The 16,324-nt window shown below is 43.3% G+C and overlaps 1 protein-coding gene across 6 annotated transcripts in view; it reads right to left on the reverse strand.

Annotated features, from left to right (window-relative positions):
* tmem63b.L (transmembrane protein 63B L homeolog) overlaps positions 1-16,324 on the reverse strand; it is a 31,538-nt gene that overhangs the window by 9,146 nt on the left and 6,068 nt on the right. The window contains exons 2-14 of one of the 6 annotated variants that reach the window (XM_018262756.2): positions 16,000-16,128; positions 12,287-12,497; positions 9,567-9,646; positions 7,988-8,026; positions 6,885-6,975; positions 4,800-4,837; positions 3,796-3,938; positions 3,645-3,696; positions 3,040-3,148; positions 2,786-2,856; positions 1,561-1,641; positions 556-679; positions 144-277 (exon numbers count right to left, since the gene is read on the reverse strand). In XM_018262756.2, coding sequence (XP_018118245.1) covers positions 144-277; positions 556-679; positions 1,561-1,641; positions 2,786-2,856; positions 3,040-3,148; positions 3,645-3,696; positions 3,796-3,938; positions 4,800-4,837; positions 6,885-6,975; positions 7,988-8,026; positions 9,567-9,646; positions 12,287-12,497; positions 16,000-16,046 — 1,220 coding nt within the window. In that variant the 5' untranslated portion in view covers positions 16,047-16,128. Of the gene's footprint in view, positions 1-143; positions 278-555; positions 680-1,560; positions 1,642-2,785; positions 2,857-3,039; positions 3,149-3,644; positions 3,697-3,795; positions 3,939-4,799; positions 4,838-6,884; positions 6,976-7,987; positions 8,027-9,566; positions 9,647-9,758; positions 9,876-12,286; positions 12,498-15,962; positions 16,129-16,324 lie in introns of those variants that run through there. The other 5 variants (XM_041562614.1, XM_018262757.2, XM_018262758.2 and 2 more) reach the window with 5 other exon arrangements.

The raw sequence follows: 16,324 nt of genomic DNA on the forward strand, positions 1-16,324 counted from the left end.
GGACAGAGGGAACAGGAAGCAGATGGGGGGGCAGGAAGAATGGAAAAGGACTGGAAGCATACAGAGCACAATTAAACCTGGTCAGGGCACTGTGCACAAAGTCGTGGCTCTGTTGGACATGGGAGTGACTCCTCTGGACTTACATGGCGGTAACTGCCTCATTATGGAAGGTGACGAATGCCATGCCCAGTGGCTTCTCATTCACTTTCATCTTCTCCTTCTTGTAATCATCCCTCAGGCGTTGCTCTAGCCGTGTGTAATACTCAATGGCCTCCACCTGCCAGAAATGGTATGCATATATAATATTCACTAAGTAAATAAGGTTGGGCCCTAACCAGCAACTTCCATTAGGAGCATTCAAGAAGCCTCCCCATGGGTTGTGAGCGAATCCTGCTCTGCCTAATTAGTTTTTACCATGGAGACCACAACTTGCCTCTTTACAGTTGCCTGCCACTATCTATCTACCTTCTGGTGCTCCTATCAGCTTGCACTCTGGCACTTAAACAAGTCACCTCTCACATCCCTCAGTCTATGTGGCCCCTGGACCCACTTTACCTTCTCGCAGCCTTTGACGACGCAGCAGCACAGGTGCCCACAAGGTTTAGGGTTGATCATGGAAGTCAGATTCTCTTTCTCCATCAAATTCTTGAAGTATAATCGTCCCCTCTCTGATTTCTTCCTACCAGGGGGAAATGTAAGGAGGGAGAGTGTATAAGCACGACAATGACAAGTACTCATACTCTCCAGTATGAGAGGAGCCAAAGGTTACTACTATCCCGTCAGCAGGGTCACATATCAATCCCTAGTGTCAATTTTAAAGGGATTCTGTCATGTCTGTCATGTTTATATTACAAATAATTCACTCTGCTGTATAATATTTTATTCCTGAACAAACATTTTTTTTTAGCTCTAATATAGGTGTTTATGCAGCCATCTCAAGTCATTTTGCCTGATCCCGTGCTTTCAGAAAGAGTCAGCACTTTACAATGGAACAGATTTCACAAAAGCTATTGTTTCTTTTACTCAAGTAACTGCAGGAGTTGCAGTAGGACTTGATTTTTTACTACTGGGTGTTATTCTCATATATACCACTAGGAGGGGCATGGCAGCATTTTTAGCAGTCAGGGAGCTGCTATTCTGTTATATTTCCATAGTTCCGTTCACTTGGGGGGGAGGGGTGGTACCACTCTGCACATGCAGTGCAGTAGTAAAGGGTTACGGTACTGAAGTTTATCAGAGCACAAGTCACACGACTGAGGGCAGCTGTGTTATGTTTTGAAAAAACATATTTCAGTGCAGAATTCTGCTAGAGTAGCACTATTAACAGATGTGTTTTTGGGAGAAAAAAAAAAGGTTACTCATGACAGAATCCTTTTAAATTCATGGAATCCAAGGGCCTAGAGAAATAGTTTGCCAGACTCTAAGCGCCCCATCCCAAGCATGTAAATGACACCCCTACTTGCCTATGCACTGAACATAATCACCATGCATCAACTTCCACATGCTAGGGCTCTCACTCCAAACTGCCCACTTCCCAGCATGCTCAGTATAAGCTTTTACCTTTCTGCATCCAGGAACATGAGTCTGGCCACATTATAGCAGAGTCGGGCCTCCAGAACAGTGCAGTTGCTATAGACTTCCCTAGGAAAGACACAGGTTATAAACACATTTCTACTAATGTGAGATCTGGGACCAACATCCAACTCCCCTTTAGAAGCTTTTTGACTCTGTCTGGTGCACAAGCTTAAAGCTGAAGTCCATTTCCCTTTGTGGCAAGTCTGATAAAGGGCCTTAGCTTTGGCCCAAATTTCCTCCTGGACTCACCTGACTGTTCCTTGTGCCCTACAGAGCACTGCAGCCTATGCTAATCAGCTCCCTGCCCCTGCATCGGATTCAAATCAATGATGTAAGGGCACTGAGCAGATCTGCTTCTCTAAGCCTGCAAAAGTACGCAGGGTAACAATAGCCAGAGCCATCAGACTTCATTCTGTCCCAGAATACTCACGCTCATATAATAAAATCAGCACAGATTAAAACTAGACTGCATAAGCGATTAGAGTGCAATTAGAAATTATAAACAAGAAATAAAGGAGGAAGGTACCAAAGAAAGTAAGAATAAAGGAGACATTGCTGGCAACTAATGCATTATGTACAAGCAGGTAATGATGTGAAACTGGCCGTCTTTAAAAGAGGTGAGAATGGATGAGTACAGCCAAAAGGTCTCAAGGTAAATTTTAGTTTGTCATTTTTCTATAAGGTATGTTTATTGATACTGACATTCATTTGCCTGAACTTACTGGTGGGGATAAAAAACAAAAGTAAAGGTAGGGAGTATTTTTATTGCTCTTCTAATCTTGGAATGTAATGATATGATGTGAAAATGTTTTCATTTGCTTTCTTAATACTTGAGAAACACATATGGTTAAAATACTTAGGATTTTGGACTTTTGTATATGGACTGGCATGCTTCAAGCCTCTCCCTGGATATCAAGCCTCAATTTGGATTTGATGGACAATGTTGGGAATGGGAGGCAGCACTTGCATGCTTGTTAATGGTGTTACTACTTTTGTGTTTAATCCTGATGAAGGTGGTAACAATAAATGGGGTAAGTGCCCCAACTGCATAGAATGGTGTGTGTGCACCTCCCTGAAGTATCTACATTGCTGGTGGTGTAAGGGAGTCTCAGTAAGCAGGGCTGCAAGTTGGATGGAGGTTACAATTGATTGTGACACAGGAGACAAACAAGAGGAAGATGAGGTGTCATCTGTGGGTTGCAGGACTTACTCAAAGTGCTTCTTGATTTTATCAGACTCAGCGTACTTGGATATGCCGTTAATAAATAAGGTTCGTTTCACCTACAGGAAACAAAAAGCTTTGTAAGACAGAAAAAGTCTTCAGACAAAAGCTACCATACTGCTTCTAGAGAAGCGCTTATTACCTTTTAGCACTAGATGGCAGGGTTACAGGGAAAAGGGATCTGTGGGGATGTACAATAAAGCAGCTTACAGTTTTGTACCCCTTCTGCCCCCAGGACTTACCAGATCATCCTCCTTGTAGCGCATCTTAGACGTGTGCCGCCTCATGCTGAACACCGTGAGGAGAAGGTAAAGGAAAGCGAATGTTGTGTGCAACCACAGTAGGTTATTCCTAGGGGAGAGCATCCACATGTTATCACCCCATTTCCAGCTCTACTTACTGGCACAGCAGGGGAAATGTGTCAAAATATATACGCCACAAGAAGATTAGCAAGGGGTGAGCAAAGTGTCAAGGGGAATGGTGCCTTCTGGTACGAGAGGCAATCATCTAATGAATTGCTTCTTTAGCTAAGGAAACACAGGTCTGTTAGCAGCCATGTGTGGGCACTACCAGCAGAGCAGTTATCTGCTATAAAGTTGAGTTACAGAGCTTGCAATCTATATAACTCATACAGACATCCAAAGAGACACACACAGTGCCAAGCTCTGGTGATTTGTAAAGGAAGGGACATAACACCCCTCTGCCCATGCATCCCCAGTGGCCACTAAACCTATTCTCTCAGGGTTAATTATACCCATACCCCTCCCCACGAGACATAATACACTCAGGGTTACAGACTGGGGGTGTTAATCCTGCCAGTAATGAATATGTTGTTTGCCAAACCTACCTGGAGTCCAGGTTTGCGATGGTGGTCCTCCCAAAGCTGTAGGCATTGTTTTCTGCATGAGACAGAGACAGTATTAGGGGGCAGCACATATAAGCCTATTAGGAGATGTTGGGCCACTTCTTAATACCATCTAGCCCAGTGTGGCTCTTACCCAGTAAGTCTCCAGAGAAGTTAACGGGTAGCACAATGCCCACAGAGAGTACCCCGATCACCACCAGGAGTCCAATGATGTGACGCTGGAAGGACAGGTAATGAACTGCATCGGCACCACACTTGTCCCGGATCTCATCATCCCTGTGGGAAAAAGTATTCAATGTATGAGTCAGATGAGCTTCATACATTAGCTAGAAGAACAGTATGCACCCCCCCCCCCCCAGAGATCAGTGAGTCAGCGGAGGGTAAGGCTACTGCCTTCTGGAGAAACGCAGGCCAAGAATGCACTGCCCTGCTGCTCCTCTTCTGCTGTGCTAGCTGCACCCGGAATCATTACCTCCGCTCAGGGGCAAACAGAGTGGATTTTGGTGCCAACACTCAGGTCGAGATCAGTGTAGTGTGGATGAAGGTCTCCCCCCCCCATAGCTCCGTCCTGCAGGGCGCAACAATACTTGCCCCTTCGCATTGGTTGGAATCACAGCACATAAAACACATTAGATGTGTTTTCAACATGATGTAAAATTAGCCATTTTAAAGCGATTACCTGAGATTGGCGTAGGAAATGTTTTATACGTGGTGATTCCAACTAAAGAGAAGGGTCAGGTATTACTTGGCCCTTTATCCAAAGCAGGAGAGGGGATTTCTCATCGGCCATGATGCCCCATGTGCTACAGGGAGTGAAACAAAGCATGGAGCACACAAAACCACCCTCCAAGAGGTCAGTCTGTTAGGGGGGCACACATAGCAGTGTATGGGGGTCAGTTAGTTAGTGGGACAGGCACAAAGTTAGGGGAAGGGGACACAAAGAGGACTCCCAGTGGTCAGTCTGTTGGAGGTGGTGCAAAACACAGGCTGAGCACTCCTAATGGGTCAGTTTATTAGGGTTCTGGGCACAAGGCACAGAAACCACAAGGCAGCCCCCTAGAAGTAAGTTCATTAGGAAAATGGGCACAAAAAGCACCACAGAGACCAGTCTGTTTAGAAATTAGCAGAGAAACTCACTTGATTCTGAAGATAGCGGTGAGCCAGGAGCAAAACCCCTGCAGAGGGAAAAGTGAGACATTACACACACAGACCAAAGACAACGCTCTTTAGCCTCTAACCTACCTATTGGCACAGCTGGTCGATCTACCTGTTTATTTCTAAACTTTATCTCTGAAAAAATATATACTCCCCTCACCCCCAAAAGGAGCAAAAGGTATTTCAATGTCTGTATTCCTGGGTGCAGGGTTGGGTTTAATTTGTACCACCTGGTATAGCATTGAACCTGAACCTAGAAGTGGAGCCTGAACACTTTCTGATTTAAAAAAATAACATAAGCAAAGCTACGGGTACACAGAACCAGCAAAGAGACGTAGAAATTCAGGGATTAAAAGAAAACTAAATCTTTAAAAATGAATATGTCTAGAAATACCATTTTATATACTACAGTATATACTGAACTTTTTGAACCAGCCTAAATGTTCAGCAGCTCTGTAATAGTAATTATCCAGGCCTTCAAAGATCTTTTTAGGGGTGTCTGTGATACAAACATGCTCAGTGGGCTTTGAGCAGCAGTTGATAGGTAAGCTTAGGGATCGTCACAATTCATCAAGCAGAAAATGAGGTTTGTAATATAAGATGATGCTACAGGGTTGATTACCACATTCTGATGCTAATTGCACTGGTTTCTGAGCCGCCATGTATAATAATCTGAATTATTTACTAATCAGCCTTGTGCGTCTGTCCCTAAACTCAGTAACTGAGAACAGCACAGAGCATGTGCAATGAATTACCAGAAAAGATTGGGAGCTACTGGGGCATCTTTGGGGGCACAGAACTTTACTGCTAAAGGGCTGTGGTTGCCTTGGGCTGGTATAGAAGCCCAAACATAATGTGCAATATTTCTGCCCTAATCTCCTTTAAACTGGTTGAAGGACTGGGTATTCTGACTATTCTGAATGCAACAAGCCCGAACAGAAGATTATCAATTAACAGAGCCAATAAACAACTGGTCCAGCCCCAGAACAAATATTAAACTTTTAAAACGCTCAGTCGAGCCAATGAAACCAAACGCGCATGATAATATGCATTTTACAGCCTGTACTTTTCTATTCTTAACATGTATTTCTGTTTTTTCTTGATCCCCACAATTCCACTTTAAAGCCTTTTAGTAAAATTTGTGAAAAAGAGCCAAGCGTTAAAGCAATTTATATGCAAAAAGTAGCCGTCAATATGCAACGTAATTACGCTAACAGCATAAAACACCGCAAATAGGTTTATGCGCAATCCATCTTGCGAAAGTTTGGCCGCCATATCCAAAATACTCAGAGTATTTCAGCAAAGTGTATTTCCAAACCTGAGGATCCCATAGAGTTCAATAATATGGCGTTTCCTTGACGTAATGGCATTTCTGCTAAAAAAAACAAAATCCTGGTGTAGCGTGGCAGATGTTGCCTTGCAAGTGCCCCCTGGGAATTGCTATAGTGCATATTCCATTATTAATTAATTACTAATAAGCGGTTTTAAAACCGCAACGTATGTGACCTTGCCCTAAAAGCACTGTTATTACTACGTGGATTTAGCAACCCTTTAAAGGACCAGTAACATCAAAAAATGAAATTATTTTAAAGTAACAAATATATAATGCATTGTTGCCCTGCACTAGTAAAACTGGTGTGTTTACACAGCAGCTTATTTATACAAACAATAGTAGTGTTTCTGAAGCAGCCATGGGGGCAGCTATTCAAAGAAGAAAAGGCTCAAGTTACACAGCAGATAAGCTCTGAAGAACATAATGTTATCTTTTAGCCACTATTTAACCTGTGCCATATAGCCTTTTCTCAATTTCCTCCATTGCTACACAGCAGCTTGTTTATATTAATTATAGTAGTGTTTTTGAAGCAAACAGATCAGTTTTACCAGTGCAGGGCAACACTACATGATATTTTCTTTAAAACACTTTAATTTTTTGGTGTAACTGTTCCATTAAAACTTTATATCCCCTTTATTTCCAAGCATGCACTCACATTGATCTGCTGTTGTCCCACATGAATTTAGCAGCCCTTTAGCACTTTACATCCCCTTTTTTTCCCAGCATGCACTCACATTGTCCCGCTGTTCGAAGTCCACAGAACTGGTGACAGAGGTGAGGCGTTCATACTGGTCATGGTTATCAGAGTGCATTGCAGAGGCCACACTGAATGGAAGGAAGATATTGGTTAGAAATGGCCCGCAAGACTTGGGTGAACAGTAGGAGGCTACTGGCAGCAAAGTGGTTAATCATTCAGAAATCTGATTAGGAGAGATGAAAGTTAGTACTGTGCCATGTTAACCCAAGAAACAAGGACAGAGGAACCAGGAGTCACAGGTCCATCCAGTCCTGAAATTAAACAAATCACCAGTCCCCTACGTCTGATTGGCCAAGAGTATATTTAGATTCCACTCAGCTGGGTTACTGTACAGGAATAGGATCTGTTATCTGAAAACCCTTTATCCAAAAAGTTCTGTATTCGGGGAATGAACCTCTCTCATAGACTCCATTATAATCAAATAATCCAAATTTTTAAAAAGGATTCCAGTTTTCTCTGTAATAATAAAACAGTACCTTGTACTTGATCCAAACTAAGATATAATTAATCCTTCTTGGAAGCAGAACCAGCCTATTGGGTTTATTTAATGTTTACATGATTTTCTAGTAGACTTAAAGTATGAAGATTCAAATTACGGAAAGGTCTGTTATCGGGAAAACCCCAGGTCCCGAGCATTCTCGATAATAGGTCCCTTAGCTGTACAACTTTCTACCTTGTGGCACGGTGCAGTACGGCTGCAGCATGGCACCACATTGTTCAGAGAGTGTATATGCAAAGGTGTAGGGAATTTCTTATTTTTAGTAGTCGGAGGAGGCCCATCTTACTATTCTAGCAGGAAGTTGAGGCATGTAGGCTCAAGGGCAGATTCCTACTATATCCTATGATTATATGACCAGAGACAAGACCCATGAGCTCATGCATGGTGAGGCCCAAGGGTGCTGTACACAGGGGTTCCTGGCATACGAGGCTTGGGGAAGGTGCTTTATATAGCTAGATAAAGAGATCAGTGTCAGGATTAGCCATGCCAGGACAGTTAAGAGACAGAGACACCCACAGAAGGGGCAGTTAACGTGATAGTAGGGTTGATTTAAAGAGGAAGTATGCAACGTTACAACATACTATTCCTGCTCCTCTTGAGGGACTCGCTGACGTCGCTGTCTGGGTTCAAAAACAGAAAATAACAAAAACAAAGTTAAGTGTCAGATCTGATGCAAGTTCTCTCAATTGTCCAGAGGTTCCAAGCAGTCCTCTACCGTTTAATGCAGGTACCTGCTCTACACTGTGAGAAAACAATGAGCCCTGTAAGGAGAGAATAGTGCCTGCTCTGAAAGGAAAACTTGCCCAGTCTGTAAGGAGAGAATGGTGTCTGTGCTCTGCAAGAAACCATAAGCACTCTTGCAAGGAGAGAATGGCACCTGCTCTGCACTGCAAGAATTCACTGAACCTGCTCTAAAAGGAGAGCATAGCACTTGCTCTGCACTGCAAGAATACACAGAATCTGCTCTACAAGGAGAGAATGGCACTTGCTCTGCACTGCAAGAATAGATCAAACCTGCTCTACAAGGAGAGAATGACACTTGCTCTACACTGCAAGAATACGCTGAACCTGCTCTAAAAGGAGAAAATGGCACTTGCTCTGCACTGCAAGAATACACAGCCTGCTCTACAAGAGAGAATGGCACTTTCTCTGCAAGAATATATTGAACCTGCCCTACAAGGAGAGAATGGTACTTTCTCTGCACTGCAAGAATACATTGAACCTGCTCTTTAAGGAGAGAATGATACTTGCTCTGCACTGCAAGAATACACTGAACCTGCTCTAAAATGAGAGAATGGTACTTGCTCTGTACTGCAAGAATACACTGAACCTACTCTAAAAGGAGAAAATTGCACTTGCTCTGCACTGCAAGAATACACAGAATCTGCTCTAAAAAGAGAGAATGGCACTTTCTCTGCAAGAATACATTGAATCTGCCCTACAAGGAGAGAATGGTACTTTCTCTGCACTGTAAGAATACATTGAACCTGCTCTTTAAGAAGAGAATGATACTTGCTCTGCACTGCAAGAATACACTGAACCTGCTCTAAAAGGAGAGAATGGTACTTGCTCTGTACTGCAAGAATATACTGAACCTACTCTAAAAGGAGAAAATGGCACTTGCTCTGCACTGCAAGAATACACAGAATCTGCTCTACAAGGAGAGAATGGCACTTGCTCTGCACTGCAAGAATACGCTGAACCTGCCCTACAAGGAGAGAATGGCACTTGCTCTGCACTGCAAGAATACACAGAACCTGCTCTACAAGGAGAGAATGGTGCTTGCTCTGTTTTTCAAAGATGGTTCTTACTCTGCAAAGAGTCTACAGAGTGTATCCTGGATAGAGCTTATAGAAATATAGGCTGTGTGTGTTTACAAATATCCTAGTGCAGTAAAGGGAGCAATTGCTAGTGATACAGTTGGGCACATGGAGTCTAATGATCATGTCAAGTCTCAGGTTAAGCGTTTTTGAGCGGATCTCACAACATCTCCTCCTGGTCAATAATAAGCCCCTGGCTGCATGTGGGGAGTGAAATGGAGCAGCAGTACAGTGCGCCCTCAGTACAGCTAAATAAATACATTTCTGCCTTAGATGCCCATCCACAGACAGTGGCATAGAAGCAATTAACCCCCAGCCCAGTGTGTATGTGCCAGCTCACCTCTCTGCATCTGTAACCAGCGCCAGCCTCCCATAATCCCACGCCACTTTCCTCAGGATGGAGAAAACAAAGAGCAGTGCCTGGGGAGAGAAGGACAGGTAAGAAAGGCTATATTGGGATAAATTCTATATCATGGCTATATCAAAGAGCTTACACTCCAGATGAGCCTACAGATTACAGAGAGCCACGAACCAGCATATTTTGTTATTTTCCCACAAGGACATGTAGCGTATCTCTATAGATACTTGCTGGCCCCTGTCTCTGTGTCCTATCAGTCCTACCCAGAAGCATGATAGTACTTGGAATGTACAGGGGTCATATATGCAAAAAAGCCCTGGATTTAACCCCTGCCTTGAGGAGCTGTGACTTACAGGAGTCCGTTAGTGAGTTGCACCTACAAAGAACGGACTTGCTCCTAGTGAGTGACACACTAGTGACACTATTTACACTGCACACAGGAAGTGATTTGCACATATGCTGGCTAAGGGGAAACTGAGTGCAATTTAGCATAGTGGAAGTGAATTAGCATCTGCACTGGGATCAGGACCCCCCTCCCCCATGAGATGAAAAGATGCCAGGGAGAGGCAGCCAGATCAATGCATTAGTGCCAAATAAAGAGTTGCAGGGTAGTACTGAGATATGGTGTGTTTTTCTCCTCTGGGTCACTGCTGATACACCATGCTGGCCAACTCATACTGTAAGTAGGGAGAGTTCCCAGGCCCAATTCTCCTCCTGTTCCCACAGTATCTCCAGCCTCCAATCAATAGCTAACAGTGAGATGAGAGCAGCATTAGCAGGGAATGGCTATGGCACCTCAGGCCTGGGTATGTCATCTGCCTAGTGCACCAGGGTGCAGCACAGAATCAATGCATGGGTATTGTCCCTCAAACCAATAGCAGCTAGCAGGACCTGATAGGGAACTGAAACCTGTCTTTGCTGGTGTTTACTGCAGGGCTGTGATTGGCTGTCCCCCCTCCTACTGTGCTTCTGGCAGGGACAGGGACCAGTGATCTATAGGGAGCTCCAATAAAGGGGCTATTTTTAAACATAATATTAATTTTTAACACCATGTAAAAGCAACACCATATATTACACATAACTGCCTACAAAATTAGGGTTTTTTCATTTATTCTATATGTCTCCTTTAAAAAAACATTTTTTTCTGCACAAGGAAATAGGCCACAAGCTCACTAATAGATTGCTGGGCATATACGGTATGTGTGCTTGTGCCACAATGACTATATACATAGAGAGACAATAGGCAGGAGAGATTGGCTGCCTGGCTGGTACCATTAGGTTGGGCTGCCCACAGGGTTAATATGAAAGGAAGTGAGGCAATTAGTTATGGAGTTAGATAGGTTGCTGCTGGGTGGGGAGTGCTTATCAGTTGGTCCCACCCAGCACTTTAGATAAGAGAGTGTTTGGCACAGTTCTATTTCTGCCTCACATGGTGCTATAAACAGGGGGAGAAGACCAAAAAGTTTTCTCTTACCCCCCCCCCCCCACCACAAACTGAACAATCAGTGCAGGCAATTAATTTAATCCCTACATAGCCATAAAGGCGAGAGTTTTGTTGTGAGGCCACTACCCTCTAAAAATGCAATAAACCGTATTAATTCAGTATATATTATATATCTGGCTCCCTGTGCTCTACATACCCTGCAGCTAGGGTTGCCACCTTTTCCAGAAAAAAATACCAGCCTTCCTACATATTTATCTTTTTTTCCCTATTAATAATATTGAGATCAACCACCATTTTTACAGGCCAGCCGGTAAAATACCGGCCAGGTGGCAACCCTACCTACAGCCATAGGGAGTAGCAGGTCCCTACAGCAGATTTACATGCCAGAATAGGGCCCTGCTCTCTGTCCTCCTGAATGTGACTCATAGCCCACGTGCCTTTTGTTAGCAACAAGTCATCATGGGATGGGGAAACACCGCTCTTCCTTGCCCTTGTGACTAAACCCCAGCAACCAAAGCCTTGGAATTATGTGACAAGGCAGCAACCAAGAGAGGGCAACAGCTGAGCTCTGTGATGTGCCAATGTCTCGAATCAGCTGCCTTGTACTACCAGGGGAATAAGTCACCTGAGCCCCCCCCCCAGGATAACCCAGGAAGACTGATTCACTGCATAAAGCAGAGAGCTAGAGTCCCAGCCAAAAGCCTATAGCCACACAGGGCTGATTCTCTATCTGCGGATAAACCGCAAGTATGCATTCTTATGGCAAAATCCATTCTGTGTGCCTTTCAGCCACAGGAGCCAGCGCAAGTCAGCAGATATGCCTTTTTGGCATGTGATTAGCACTGTCTGACATTAGGCTACAGCAGGGCAGGGCTGCTTCTTACAATAGGGATCAGATAGGATCTGTGCAGCCACTAGCAGTGGCGTAACTAGTTGTTACTGGGCCCCATAGCAAATTTAATTTAGGGCCCCAAAATATTTATAAGTTGGCCTATTTTACCAAGATATATTAAAATTGCTAATTAATTAGGGTCTCACTGGGCCCCCTACACTCCTGGGCCCCCCTGCAACCGCAGGGTCTGCTTCCTCTATAGTTACGCCCCTGGCCACTAGGACAGAATGCTCTGTTATACAGATAGCTAGAACCTCAGCCCTAAAGCAGGACAGGACTTCTGCTTGCAATGGGTATTAAATAGCATCTGTGCCACTGTGCCTGTGGGTACATAGCCCATTTCCTCCTGTTCCACATCCCACTTACCAGGAAACACATAAAGTCCAGTGCGAGGACAGTTGGAACCCCCCCGAAGGGCAGGCCCTGCAGTACAGTGCTGCGGATGCGAGCACTGTAGCAATAATCCCTAATGGTGGCATTGTTGCAGGAGGAGCCTGTGCAGGAGGCTTCTGCTGTGGTTCCCATAGATGCCAGGGTGCCAAGGACAAATGGGGTCATGATTATTTCATTTTCTGACCTAGAAAAATAAAACACAGCAATGAGGAGAGACGAGATTCCCTGCAGCAGGAAAGCACGGAAAGAAAGACAAAGAGTAGAAAATATAAGGGACAATAATGATCAAGAGGTGGGCAGGAGACAGTAGATTACATACACATGGTTTTATCTGCAAATGTGAGCAAACAGTCCCTAACGTATACGGGTATATTTTTATGCTCTGTAAAACAAAATTCGCAGAAAAAAATGGTGTAAAAAGCTGCAAAATTTATCAAGGTATATGTAAATTTACACCAAGCGAATGCCAGGTTTACCTCCGTTATTTTACGCTGCTTCTTGCAGGAGTCACTCTAAGATATTTTTTTTTACATGGCAAAGCCTGGCGATGTGTGGTGTATTATCCTGCTGTTTTTTTTACACAGCATAATAAATATGGCCATAGTGTGTAGCAAAACCCTGTAGGATGATTTCCTGTGAGTGCACAGACCATAGCTGGAATCACAATGTCCCCTTTAAAAAGCACTATATTATGGGTAAGTGGGCACTATAGGCTAAAAATGTAGGTTACAAGTAGCACACAAGCGATTTGCAGCATTTTATTTACACTGAGAATCTTTATTAGCCACATATCTCTGGGGCTGGCACATTTCAGGGAAGCTATTATACCAGGAGGCTGTAAATGTGCAACTGTACCACTGCATGACAGCCCAATAATTAGTCTTGCCTTCATTAACTGTAACGCTGTACAGCGCGCCTCTGGGCTACAGCATAACCCAATCGAATCACACAAATGTCACCTTAGGAGCATAATGGTCTTTCCCTTCAGTAGCTGAAGGTTAATAGGATCAGCAGCAGGGAGCGCTTACTCAGCAGATGTGCGGGATGAGGCCAATAAGCATCTCGCTGGACCTGGCCATGGACATTAAACAATACACCTCCTCCCCATGTGTATCCAAGGCACAGACACAAACAAACCCAAACAAACATTGGTCTCACATACACTCACCCCCCCCTCCCAGACTGTGGCAGCAGGAGGGGGTGGTGGTGGGTGACAGAAAGATGGGGTGGATAGCAGCATTTATGCACTGTTATATTCATACCCCAAATGGTTACATGCAGGGGTGAGATGTTGGGGGGGGAGGTTGCTGTGATATTATAATGCAGTTTGACTTCCCCACACCCCCAAGAGCAAATAAGGAAAAGTTCAACCTAGAAATAAGGGTGCACTCCCTGAGGAGAGTACAATGCTAAGCGGCCCCTCTGTATAGTAGACAGGATGGTACAGTACAGGTATGGGATCCGTTATTCGGAAACCCATTATCCAGAAAGCTCCAAATTAAGGCATGGCCTTCTACCATACACTCAATTGTATCCAAATAATCCAAATATTTAAAAATTGTTTCTCTTTTCACTGTAATAATAAAACAGTCACTTGTACTTGATCCAATTGTCACTTGTACTTGATCGAGTCCTTGGACTTCCCCATCTCCCGACCTGCCACTAACCATTCAGATCAAATAAAGTAGTAAAAGTACAGATCAGCCGAAGTTCTGCCCCTGACAGCAATCGTACGAAAGTTATGTCCAACAAAGCTGGTGACAGTCTTTTCCACTGAAAATCGTCCGAGCGGCAATACATGCAGAGATATTATCGGCAGCCGACAGAAATCTTTTAACCTGGCCGATCGACCAATTGACCGATCTTCATGAGATGAAGAATAGATCGGATCTTTGCGTCTATGACAATAATTAATCCTTATTGGAAGCAAAACCAGCCTATTGGGTTTATTTAATGATTACACGATTTTCTAGTAGACTTAAGGTATGAAGATCCAAATTACAGAAAGATCCATTATCTGGAAAACCCAAGGTCCCGAGCATTCTGGATAACAGGTCCCATATCTGTACCAGACTGTCCCTCTGTACAGGAGACAAGAAGGTACAGAGATGTTACAGCATTGAGATGCCTGGAATTCCAGCTTGTTAAAGGTATAACATACACACCAAAGAGATATAACAGGGATTGGTAAAATAAATACACAGGGAAATATTATAAATGAGCCCAGAGCAAAACTGAGGAGTTATGATGAGGCCCAGAGTAACGACAAGATATAAATCATTATATACGCACACATTATATTATTTATTATTATACATATATATATATATATATATATATATATATATATATATATATATATATATATATATATATATATATACATAACAAACAAGGGAAAATTGTGCTCACCACTAATTTTAAAAACATAAAGCACGGGTGCAATGAGGTTGTGACCACAAAATTCACAGACAAATACAAGAGGTCCTCTGCACCCATTATCAATATATTAAGGATTTTGGGACATTCTGTGCCTTAAACTACTAAAAATGCCTTACCCTTTAAAAAATACATACATACATGCACCCACACACACACACACACATTTCTATAGTATATACACCCTTCCATCTTAAAACTGACTGGCTTCAAACAACCTCCCTCGTGACTGGCCTAACCCAACCCTACAAGGCTCTGGAGCGGGTTCTGAGTGACAACCTGGATGAGCAAGATTCTTTACTCAGCCAGATCAGACAGCACTGTTGAGCAATAAGAGTTGGGTATGTGCTCTGTACTCCCTGTAGCTAGGGGTATCTCTCAAATTCTTCAGCTACCCTGATGTTCTGGGATTCCCTGCACCCACACAAGAGCCCCTGGGCCAGGTTCTATTAGCTGATACAGCCCCAAGAGCGGAACATATTTTCTGGTGCATTCTTGGGTGCTTAAATCGGATGTTGAATTCTATCCATGCCAAATACATTTGGGCTGTGGCACATGGCAAAAGCCCAAGGTGTATTTCCTATTGGTCACAATCAGATACATTACAGGTAGTCACTCACATGTGACTCCAATATCGCATGGCTGGGCTCCCAGGGCAGGCACAATCCCTTCCCTATATCAGCTCCTGCCCAAGGGTACTAAAAACTATGGATTCCAGTGCCATTACCTAAAATCCCAACCATAAAGTAAGGCTGGACTGCTGTTAGTTTGCCAGGAAGGGAATCATATGGGTACAAGACAAAATTCAGCGTGCATGAGGCACAGTGTGACATAATGACCTGCCCCAGGCCAAAGACATTTGCTTAGAGACAAGCCTTTCAGAGTGCTTTTTCGAGGTTTCTGAGTTTTAGGCTGCTTATACCATGCTTTTGGGTTAACTGAATACAGACAGTAAGAGTCGCTGAAACCCTAATATTAAAACTGCAACAGAAACACCTCAAAGCTTCCATATAAATATTTCCCAGAACAGGAGAACTTGTAACACAAAAGGATTGCTCAACTCATTTGGTTACTCTCGCACAGGTGCATACACTCATCATGTGAACAATCAGGCAGGGCTCACTTATGTTGCTAAGCAGTCTGCAACTCCAGGTGCCCTATAACCTACTTCTCCCAGATCCCTATATCAGTGCATTTGCAGAATTCTCACATCAATGTCGTTTTGGGGTTTATATCCCCTTTAATACCATGTTCTTGAGCCTCCAGTTTTACTTGGCCTTGTGTTTGGGTTCATTGGTTTTCACAAAGGTTGTCCTGCAGGATTTCTGGGTTTTGCACCATCTGTTCTCCCTTCTGTTTTGGGCCCAAATCTGTATCTGTGGGGTATTATTATAAATAAGATTATTATAAATATGAATTTTATCCACTGCGAATGATCTAAGGATATATATATATATATATATATATATATATATATATATATATATATATATATATATATATATATATATATATATACACATACATACACACATACATATGTTCTAAAGGTATTGGTTTTCAAAAAAAAAA

Source organism: Xenopus laevis, chromosome 5L (assembly GCF_017654675.1).
Source record: "Xenopus laevis strain J_2021 chromosome 5L, Xenopus_laevis_v10.1, whole genome shotgun sequence".
NCBI classification, from domain to species: domain Eukaryota; kingdom Metazoa; phylum Chordata; class Amphibia; order Anura; family Pipidae; genus Xenopus; species Xenopus laevis.